Source organism: Ascaphus truei, chromosome 4 (assembly GCF_040206685.1).
Source record: "Ascaphus truei isolate aAscTru1 chromosome 4, aAscTru1.hap1, whole genome shotgun sequence".
Classification (NCBI taxonomy): Eukaryota; Metazoa; Chordata; class Amphibia; order Anura; family Ascaphidae; genus Ascaphus; species Ascaphus truei.
In genome coordinates this window covers 422,119,037-422,131,026 of record NC_134486.1, presented here as the reverse complement: position 1 = coordinate 422,131,026, position 11,990 = coordinate 422,119,037, and the positions used below count along the sequence as shown (strand labels likewise).

The 11,990-nt window shown below is 38.4% G+C and overlaps 1 protein-coding gene and 1 non-coding gene across 2 annotated transcripts; both read right to left on the bottom strand.

Annotated features, from left to right (window-relative positions):
• Window positions 1-2,845: 2,845 nt before the first annotated feature.
• LOC142492480 (uncharacterized protein F54H12.2-like) lies at window positions 2,846-4,153 on the bottom strand. The gene has a single exon (XM_075595116.1). The coding sequence runs from the start codon at window positions 4,151-4,153 to the stop codon at window positions 2,846-2,848; it is 1,308 nt and encodes a 435-aa protein (XP_075451231.1).
• A 3,153-nt stretch (window positions 4,154-7,306) lies between these two features.
• TRNAL-UAA (transfer RNA leucine (anticodon UAA)) lies at window positions 7,307-7,390 on the bottom strand. The gene has a single exon. It is a non-coding gene; the product is annotated as a tRNA-Leu (tRNA).
• Window positions 7,391-11,990: the final 4,600 nt, after the last annotated feature.

Here is an 11,990-nt window from a genome sequence, read left to right as displayed (position 1 = left end):
ACCCCCCTTGGTTTGTTCTGTACGGCATAAAAGACCGCATAGGCGGTTATTCATGTACACAGGTAACTTTAAAAGTAAAAAAAAAAAAGTATATGCAACCGCTTTTATATAAATACGCACCATCGGTAACCTGTTTTCCAAATCGACAGTCTAGAGCGTCATTAGCCAACCGCTCAGCTTGAAGTGCAGCAGCCAAAACTACATGAAAGAAAATTACAAAAATAAATAAATAATAATAAAGAAATAAAAATAAAAAAAAAGAGCTGTCTTAAGCGGTCTCTGTCGATTCTTACATTCTTGGTCTGCCTCTGTGGAACTCCCCTGTGTATTTTCGGCAATATATGTTTGGAAGCGGTCAGCCTGCATGTATTATAAAGTACAATCAATTCTAGGCCTTTAAATATTATCATTAAAAGTCCTTCAATATAGTCTGATAAAAAAACGGACAAAAAACAAAACAATCAATGCTATTAAAATACACTAAATATCATGATATAAAATAGATGATACTATATTATCACGGGGGCCCCCTTTTTAGAAAAATAAAGTACATTAAATGTTACTTTGAAAAGACATATATGAATAAAACAATACACTTGCCCCTTTTTAGAAAAATAAAGTACATTAAATGTTACTTTGAAAAGACATATATGAATAAAACAATACACTCAATATACGCTAATAAAAAAAAGGCCCTGTATATTACATAAAGTTTACATAAAAATACATTCAATGCCCTTAAAATACAGTAATTAGCAGTCTATAAAATAATATATCAAGGTTTTAGGTATATTATATCACATTTTTAGGTCTAATATATTATGGCCTTAGGTTCTACAGTATGTACTATATTATCAACGGGGCCACTTTTTAGAAAAACATTAAATGCTACTTTGAAAAGACATATATGAATAAAACAATACACTCAATATACGCTAATAAAAAAAAAGGTCCTGTATATTACATAAAGTTTACATAAAAATACATTCAATGCCCTTAAAATACAGTAATTAGCAGTCTATAAAATAATATATCAAGGGTTTAGGTATATTATATCACATTTTTAGGTCTAATATATTATGGCCTTAGGTTCTACAGTATGTACTATATTATCAACGGGGCCACTTTTTAGAAAAACATTAAATGCTACTTTGAAAAGACATATATGAATAAAACAATACACTCAATATACGCTAATAAAAAAAAAGGTCCTGTATATTACATAAAGTTTACATAAAAATACATTCAATGCCCTTAAAATACAGTAATTAGCAGTCTATAAAATAATATATCAAGGGTTTAGGTATATTATATCACATTTTTAGGTCTAATATATTATGGCCTTAGGTTCTACAGTATGTACTATATTATCAACGGGGCCACTTTTTAGAAAAACATTAAATGCTACTTTGAAAAGACATATATGAATAAAACAATACACTCAATATACGCTAATAAAAAAAAAGGTCCTGTATATTACATAAAGTTTACATAAAAATACATTCAATGCCCTTAAAATACAGTAATTAGCAGTCTATAAAATAATATATCAAGGGTTTAGGTATATTATATCACATTTTTAGGTCTAATATATTATGGCCTTAGGTTCTACAGTATGTACTATATTATCAACGGGGCCACTTTTTAGAAAAACATTAAATGCTACTTTGAAAAGACATATATGAATAAAACAATACACTCAATATACGCTAATAAAAAAAAAGGTCCTGTATATTACATAAAGTTTACATAAAAATACATTCAATGCCATTAAAATACAGTAATTATCATTCTATAAAATAATATATCAGGGTTTAGGTATATTATATCACAGTTTTGAAAAAAAGACAGACATGAATAAAACAATACAGTCAATATTATGTTTACTCACCATGCCGTTATATTGAGAGCACTGCTAGGCACAGACTGGATGTAAGGGCACTCACGATCAATGAGGCTAGAGACAGAAGTATTTCAAAAGCCCCCTCTTAAATAGTTTTTTCTTGAGGCTCTAACAATTCGTAGCTCCACCTTCAATGGCTAGTGGGGGTGTGAACAATCCTCTTGAGGCTGTCTTGTTCTTTGTTTAATAGCTTTAATTATTATAAGGTCTGTTCTTAACCCTTCTGATTTATTATATATATATTTATTTATTTTTTACTAACTTATCTATATTATCAAAGTGCTGCAAAAGACCATAAAAATAAAACAAAACAAGACATTGTTGGCAGTGTATAATATAATTAGTCTTTTATTAAACATTACACATCAGACACATGTTTTTAAAAAAATGGCCTTATATATTTTTATAACAGGCCACACATTTTTGTGTACAGTCAATGTGTACATATCGCCGCTTAAAATGGCTCATACGCTTTCTCACAAAATTAGCGACTATGCGGTCATTTTTTTTTAAATCATTAGTGAAACTTTTTAAGATCTCTTCAAATGTTAAACCTTTACACATGTGATGAATGAAAAAAATACAAAATTCACCGCAGACAGAAGACAAAGTATCTTGCAACTGTGCGTTCTGAAACGTTATACGATTCACGTTCGTATTTAAAAACTGTAAAATTTCTTTAGGAAAGAGTTCACTTTTTGGTGATAATCCGTATGAGTCGAAAAAATGTCCAGAACCATCTGTATCAAAAAAAATCGCCAACCAGTGCTCACCAGGACCGTTATGAGGATGTGTATTTATGATGAAACATGTGGGTGCATTTGTCAGCGCGCGACGGGGTAATAAATCGCAGGGGTAAACTCCTTGAAACAATCCACGGGTGAATCGATCGGCGCTTAAAAACTGTGTTATTTGCACGGTATTCATTCTTTTTTTTTTTATTCAGAGAAAGTCATATAACACTTCTCTTCTCTGATTTATCTCAATAACGTTATCAAAAACGCCGTACACAATAATATTAACGGTTCTATCCAGAGCCCTTGAAAAGCGTATTTCAGCCCTCAGGTTTCCATTGCGAATTAGTGAGAAGTGACCACCGCGTTCCTGATCGGGTGACAAATCAAACGCAAATAGCGTGTACCCCTCAACATACTCTTCACGATTAATGAGAAATCCAGCGTCTGCATTTTGTTTACCGGCAATTTGTACCAGGGCCATGTATTCTCTAATAGAATTAGCATTCTCAAAGTCTGGTTGAAACGGTTTTGTCGGTATTTGTTCGCCGTCTAAATACAGCGCTGCAAAATTCACATGGTTGTGTTTGAAACAAAGGGGGTTTTTATCGTAAGCACCAGAAAAAGCGTCATTATCAACGAACCCTATAATGACCAGTTTGGGTAATTGACCCAAAAACAGGTTTTCTAGATTGCATACGCGACTTCCGACCGCGATGCTATAAATTTTCATCCCCACACGGTCGATAGTGTATTTTGCGTTGCCGCTTAAAAGCCCCTGCGCATGACCTATGCGCACTGCCGGCGCAATTTGCACCCTTTTGACAAACAGCGACGCGTTTAGAATTTGAATCTTAAACGGCTCAGCCTCAGCAGACATTAAACAAAATGTATCTTTATTTCTAGTGAGTTTAATTTTTAAGTCCAGACCGTTCAGTATAAGTTTCTCTTGAAAAAATATATCGCTATGTAGATGTCCCAGTAATTCTACGGCTTTACCACGTTCTGTCATTTGGGAACGCTTTGTAAAACCATGGTTATCACCACCCACTGTGCGGGTTTGGTGTTGCCCCGCTGTATCCTTGTAAAATAAACCGGTGGTAAACTGCGTGGATAATGCATCAGCGCTATAGTTCAGAATTGTTTCAATATACGCCCGATATGCGTACAGGTTATTGGATTGCGATATGAGTCTGTCCCCCAAAGTTACATCTAACTGATTGAAAAGCGTTGCTATCGGATAATTGATTAGACTCACGCGTGCTCCATCAGCAATCGGTGTATTGTCCTGTTTGACGATTTTACACGTAATGTAAATCAAAGTATTATTGAGGTCGAAATAATGTTCCCCGTTGCCAGCGATATAAAACTCCAACGGTGCCGTTTCTGAAAGGGCGGCCAACGGTTGTATTTCCACATACAGACTTTTTTCTATGCTCGTCTGTGTAGGCTGTATTTCAAAGATATCCAGTTCAGATTTAGCGCATTCTATGGAGTTGGTGTGAATAAACGCCATGCTGAAATAACTTTTATTTATTTTTTTGTCTTGTCAAATGAATCAAAAGATGTCGTTTAAGTTCTGTCGCGAGGTTTTTTTCTTCTTTCTGACGTTGCGACTGTTCTTTTTGTTTTGATAACGGGTTGTGCTGGGTGGGAATGCAACGCTGCGCTTGCGTTTGCCTTTAGCACTGCTTCTACTGATGTACACGAGTCCTGATCCGTCTTGTGCTGCACCACCCATTTTATTCGTCACAGCGGTTGAAACACGACCCACAACGTCTCTAGCGATATTTAGTGCTGCAGTTTTTACATGAGGTTTTACAATATCAAAGCCGCGCCTGAATAAAGGCACCGCCCGTCTAAAGAGACTGCGGAAAACGCCTGCTAATCCACGGCCGTACATATAAGGGCTCCCATGAAAGCCCTGTAAGCCATTTCCCGCTTGTGCTCTATAGTACATACTGTAAACCTGTGGTTCTCCATAGTTTTTAACAGCCACCATGTTGCCGGACCCTCAATACAGAGAGCCTTTGCGCGGGCGAAAGTGCAGTTTTACAATGGCCTTCCCGTACTTGAATGAGACGTTCTTATTTTGGTCGTTCTTTATCTCGATTGTAATGCAATCGATGTGATATTTACTGACGGGTATGTAATCAGGCTTTATGTAGCGCTGCGTAATGATATCATTATTATTGCCGGTGATTTCAACAGTCCGCAGTAGGGGGACAAAACTGTGACCTACGCGTTGATGCATAATGATATCGGTATAAACAAATATTGTATAAAAGCCGTTTTTTATATCTGCACATATTTTATCACATTTTTCAATTTTATCGATATTATTAGAATCCATGCCTAGAATGTTCATCATACGCTCTGAGGCTGTAAAGCGATGTGAACCCGGAACAGATACTGTTCTTTCAAAGTCGTCATATTTCAATTTCACTTTACTGATGGCCATCGCCTCGTTAATAGACCTAACCAATTCATTAATATCACTATAATACCCCGCTTTTACCATGAAGTTTGATTTAATGGCGTTTAGCGTTGATACATGTAATGTGCTGTCTGGCGCAGCATTCCGTAACGGCGGTCTTAGTTGTGTTACAGATACGTTACCGTCCACGTTTTCAAATGTATTCCAAGTATGCGGATACTGTATTTCTGTTAAAGCAACCTCCCATTCACCTTTTAAAATAATGGGCTTGGCTAGTTTTGTCGTATAATTAGAAATGTCATTTTGGGGGAACGTTTCGTATGACGCATTACTAGGCAGCGTTACATAAAAGGCAATATCCTCCATGGTGACGTCTTTTTACAAACGAGTTAGTTGTGCTTTTTCTATCCAGCTGTTGAATTTTGTAGGGTATCCACACCATTTAACGTAGTAGACGATTTTACGCCTTACGCTTTTTTGTTTTAATATCTTCTCAATTCTGTAAACGCGATTTAAATTCTTTGGTATTTTTTGTATCTCTTCAGCATAGAATGAGCCTTCTATGGCCTCACCAGCGCTATCTGTAAGCTTATACAGAGGTTTTACGCCTTTCGTGCGTACATCAGCAATAATAAATATTTCATCTGTAAAGCACTGTTCATAACCCTTTGTAAAAACTCCTTTATATTTTGATATCCGAACGTGGTCTCCAATTTTTAAAAGTGGCTTAAGTTTCTTAGAACACACATGTGACCTATAAATAGTATTCCAAACGGTGAGAGAATTCGCTTGTGTTACATCCTTTGGCGCACACTTAATGGTGCGATGTGGCGTGCGGTTATAGCTGTATATTAAGTCTGATAACACATCGCTGTACCTGTGCGTATTATGTGCTGTGAAAAAACGCCACATTTTCGTTTTTAATGTCCTATTAAAGCGTTCAATAATGGCTGCCTTAACGGCGTTGCCGGCGATGAACCTGTTAACGCCATATTTTTGGAGCAGTAAATTAACATTCTTATTCAAGAATTCTTTACCCCCGTCAGTTTGTAACTTTTGAGGCACCCTTCCCTCTAAAAAAATCTCTTGTAACGCATTAGCGACGCTTAACCCTTTTTTATTTTGCAACAATTTTGCCCAGGCGTATTTTGACAAAATATCGATAACGGTCAGAATATAACGATTTCCGTCGTTACACTTGGCAAAATCAATCATTGATACGAGGTCGGCCTGCCACTGCGAATCGATATTGGACACTAAAATCATATTCCTTTTGAAATTTTTTCGCGCCGGTTTGTATAACGTATAGACATCTTGCTCTGAAAGATAATTTTTGACCGTTGCGTTTGAAATACCGTATTTTTGTACTGCATTATTTAAACTCTGTATGCCGCCAAAGGAACCAGGCGTTTTCGGCGTGTAATATATTTTTCGTAATTGTGCATCCGCTTTTTTTGAGCTTGTATGGCTATGCATTCTTTAATAGTATTTCATAAAACAATATAATGCTTCTATGGTGTTTTCAGCCTCTGTTTAAAACAATCTCCCGCAGTTCAAGGCTCTTCCAAGTCTTTTGAAATGCCTTATTTACCGCTGTTAATGAGGCTGTTCCCACGACACCTCTGCTCTCAGTTAACAACCATGGTGTTTGTCTAGCTTCTTGTCATTATGACCCCACACCATCTGCTAATGAGGTTATTGCGTCAATTGCTATGACACGCTTTTCAAAGACTTTTGAAATGACTTATTTACTTTTTTTACTATGGCCCCACAACATCTGCTAATGAGGTTATTGCATCAATTGCTATGAAAAGCTTTTCAAAGACTTTTGAAATGACTCACTTACTTTTTTACTTGTAAATACGAATTGTAATTATTGCCTGGTTGAAACTGTAAATAAGCTGTTTAATTTTTTTTTTTTCCCTCTGTAAAATAAGACATTGTATTGCTGTCCCTCTATACTATGTATCGTACTAACTCAACGCCTCTAGATGATTTTAGTCTATTAAGGCCTTAACAGCCGTTTTACTTTTTTACTTGTAAATACGTCTTGTAATTATTTCCTGGTGAAAACTGTGTTATCTTTTAAAAAATAAAATAAGCAATTTTTGACTCATACAATTGTGCTTTTTATTTATATGTAACCCCCGACTGTTGCGGCTAATCCCTGTACCGTCTCTATACAAATAAAAAATATATATACAAATAAAAAAAAAATATATAAAAATATTATGTCTGGGGTGGGATTCGAACCCACGTGGACATACGTCCATTGGATCTTAAGTCCAACGCCTTAAACCACTCGGCCACCCTGACACTTGAGGGTTTAGCCTCTTAAAGCCGTATTCTGTCTGAATTTAAAAAAAAATGCTACGCCCTCTTTTCAACGTCATTTGAACTTTTCTGACATGCGCACGGCGTTATTTCAGAATAAACATGTCCAGACATGCCCCAGTATGAAAAAAACATGTTCGGGCATGCCCCAAAAGCCTATAAACATGCCCGGACATGCCCCGCGTATGTATACGCCCCCTCCAATCTACGTCAACAGTACGCACCAATCACAAAAAAGAATAAAAAATGCACATCATAATAAAAAATGGAGTCTGGGGGATGTCAACCGCGGTTTTTTGGCTTAGGGGGCGTCAACTGCGTTTTTTTGGCGTAGGGGGCGTCAACTGCGGTTTTTTGGCGTAGGGGGCGTCAACCGCGTTTTTTTGGCGCAGGGGGCGGCAACCTAAAAATGCGCAGGGGGCGGGGCCGGATACGGATGGGGCGGGACCGGATACGGAAGGGGCGGGACATAGGGCGGGTTTAAGGCCAAAAGGGGCGGGGCTTAGGGGAAAAGGGGGCGTGGTACCTGTCAAAAAAAGTTTGACATAATGTATGCCTCCCTACTACTATTGTGACACACGTCACACTACAAAAGAAAAATTGTATGTAACCCTACTGCACTAGCAATTGGATATCGACATAGTAGGTTTATTGTGTATGCATAACCAAAAAGAGCATGTACAGAAAATATAGATTTAGTACACATTATTTCCTGCTGTACACACTACACCTTTTAGTGGTAAGAAGTATAACACAACCTGTTGATGAATGACATACCAGTGCCACATGCAATTGTCCACACAGCAGAGAAGAGAAAAGTGTGAGAACCATATTCATCTGTTTCCTAAGTGAATGGTATTTGGACACATGTATTTATCATTACAATGAATTAATATATCTATGTAGTACTATGAACATATATGTATTTGCTTACATGAAAAATATGTGTTTATGACATTCCGACGTGTCTCCACACCACAGGCTGTTAGCTCAGTGTCAGCTGGTAAATTTACAGGATGCTCCTCCTCCAAGCCCTGACGTATGTCGGTTTCTAAATTATTGCAGAGTGCCAGATTGTGCAAAATGCAACATGCAATTATAATATCTGACACTTTAGCAGGCTTATATTGAAGTGCCCCACCAGTTCTATCTAAACACCTGAATCGTGTCTTCAGAAGCCCAAATGTCCTCTTTATGACGGATCGTGTAGATATATGGGCAACATTGTACCTCTCCTCTGCTTCACATTGAGGGTTTGCCACCGGGGTCAACAGCCACGGCCTAATTCCGTATCCTGAGTCACCTATAATCCATCGTGCAAAAATATGAAACAATTTGTGTTAACATTATTACATTCAACAGTTCATAGAAAAACTAGAGTTGTTTGTTAACACATCATAATATGTACTCACCCAGCAGCCAACCAGGTCCAAAATAGCCTTCTTCGAAAGCATGGAAGACTGATGAGTTTCTCAGGATAGAGGAATCGTGACTGGAACCAGGGAATTTGGCTACCACATGCATAATCTTCATCGTGGCATCGCATACCACCTGTACATTCAGGGAATGGTAGTGCTTACGGTTGCGTTAAGCATGCTCACTCTGACTAGGCGGGATCAAAGCAACATGGGTGCAATCTATTGCACCCATCACACATGGTATCCCGGCTATGGTATAAAAGCCATTCCTCACTTCCAGCCACTCTGTGTGCTCTGTAGGAAAATGAATATAATTCCTAGCGCATCTATTCAGTGCACATAGACACTGGGTAAAGGCCCGCGAGAATGTAGATTGCGAGACCCCGCCTACTATGCCCACAGTTGTCTGCAATGACGCGGAAGCAAGATAATGTAATGAGCACAGCATTTTAACAAGCCCAGGGACTGCACGACCTCTGGCTGTCACAAAATCTAAATCTCCCCATATCTCTTCATAAAGAGCTAAGATTGCTGCTGAACTCAAACGATAGCGACTTATAATCTCCTCCTCACTCATCCCATCTAACAGGGTTCTCTCCCTGTACAAATGAGGACGAGGCACAACTTCTCTCCTCTCTCTTCTCCTCTCATCTCCTTGCCCTCTCCCTCGACCTCTCCTCTCCACGTCCCTGTCCCTGTCTCTGTCCCTTCCTTGGCCTGTGACATCCTCTCCATCAGCAAACCTCTCCTCCAATAGAATCTTCCTCCGTCTCATAAACATTCGCATAATTTTCAGGTCTGTAGCTGTCAATGCGCACGTAATTAGCCTCCTTTAAATACCTATGTCATGATGTCAGGTGACTTGATGAAGTGCAAGGTGTTACATTAACATATCCAAGTAGTTAACTCCAAACGGGTATCCAGTACGAATTAAACGGATTATTTGTGTGTGTTCACCAGGCAATCATAATATTTGACAATGATGTAACGTTAAGCTTTGTACAACCATTTATTCGCAAGTATTTATGGAATGTGTAATGCATGTACCACTTCTGAACGCAACACTCAGTCATCTCATTAGGATACAACCATGACATTGACGTTGAAAAAGTACGTTGCAACATGTCTAATTTGGCATGTTATTGTCACATGTTCACATGAACTAATTGTAATGTGCATATGCAGAATTTAATGCCATCAGGATACTTGCTATTGATTGTGTTTCAATCGTGTAAAAATGAGTAACTATTATAGATGTGTGTATAACTTAGCATGAAGTGATTCTAATGCATCGTGTACAATGTAAACATGCAATGTTATTGAGTGTCCAATTGCGGATGTCATCAAAAGAGGGAGGTCACAAAGTACATGTAAACATGAAAACAAACAGCTACATTTACATTTGATCATGCGTTACACATTCAAAGCATTCTCTAATGTATACCAACATTACTATATGCTGGATCTGTTAGATGTGTGAAATCTGTTACATCATATAATAAATTGAAGCACACTTAAGTAACATGTTTCATATGATGTGACCTGTTCCTTTAAGAGTTTACTATAGGAGTTTCCCTTGACACATCCTAACATTAATGGAGATTAGGTGAGGGGTATAAGCCCCCAATCAGGTCTCAGCTGTCCCAAGCATGGGGATTGATATCAGTCTTTATGTTTGTAATCCATGTGCTGTAGAGCATACATAAGTGCTGGGGAGACTCTATCAGACAACCTGGACAAGGTATAATAGTACCAATCATGCTGAAAGGCTTACTCAAAGCTCTATATATGCCATAGAGGTATTGAGTAAATCCCCAGCAGAAAACAAGGGTACATACCGTATCTGCCAGTGTCAGTCTCCCTTCGCAGCACAGCTCTGTGTCAGCTGGATGCGTGCATCACGCTGGGTGTAGTATGAGAGGAGGGTGGTCCCGGAGGTCCAATGACGGTGCACTGCTCAACAAACGACGGGGGCTGCAGCCAGTTGAAATAAAAAAGGTTTATTTAAGTGGTCAGAGCGAAGTACATGGTGACTTTGACGCGTTTCAGGACATAGCGTCCCTTTATCAAAAAGTAGATCTTTGATAAAGGGACGCTATGTCCTGAAACGCGTCAAAGTCACCATGTACTTCGCTCTGACCACTTAAATAAACCTTTTTTTATTTCATCCTAACATTAAGACTAATGTGACACGAAAATCATCATAACATAGAAAAGTACAATGTTCTGCCAATAATAAACGTAAGCGGTGACACGATGAAGTGAATCACATCGACACTGTAATGCCAAGCACATTTTTATTATGAGCAATAGAACGTAAACAGTCCTATAATGTTATAAGTCCCCGCTCCATTGACTCCATTGATGTAGAGATGAGCTTGCCGATCCTTCTCCCCTCCAACTTGCCAACTTTAGTTGGCGGGACAAATTGCCGATGAAATCTCCATTTTTGAGTGCCGATCAGCACCGATAAGCTGATCGGGGCTACTAGAATACAACCAATGTCAAAAAGTGCCGAAAAGTGCCGATAAGTGGGTTATCGGCAGCTGCATGCCGATAAATTTTTATCGGGAAGAAAAAATGCCGATTTTGACCACTTATCGGCGCTTACTGAATCTCAAATCCAATTTTGGCGGGAAAATGCCGATAAAAGCCTTATCGGCGCTTACTGCATAAGGCCCTAAGTCTTAATGATGTGAACTCGATAGCCTGTTAAAAATTAAACTTTATTAAGATATCAAAAATAGAAATAACTTTACAATTAGTTCTGTGAACCAAACAAACTATATGCAATCCCAAAAGATGGGTTGCATTAATGCGAATATCACCAGTGATACCAATATTGTTGCTGGTGAAATGAATCAATGTCTGGTGACAGATTCTTATGAACGCAGGACAGTGCTGCAGTGATTCTGTACGGCTAATGGCCACATGGGAAGATACGGCTTATTCCTCCGTCCCCTGGACTAGTTGTACATATGTCTCTAGAGGTGCAATGCTATGTTCCGGGCTATCTCCAAGGGTCTCGATCTCAGCCCGTGAGATTAGCAGATGAATCTAAAGAACACGGTCAGTGCTGCTAAATAGTATCCAGCACTTGTAAATGCTCTATATACGCATACTGAGCCCCGAGTACTTTACTAGTGTACCTCTAGTCTAGAGCA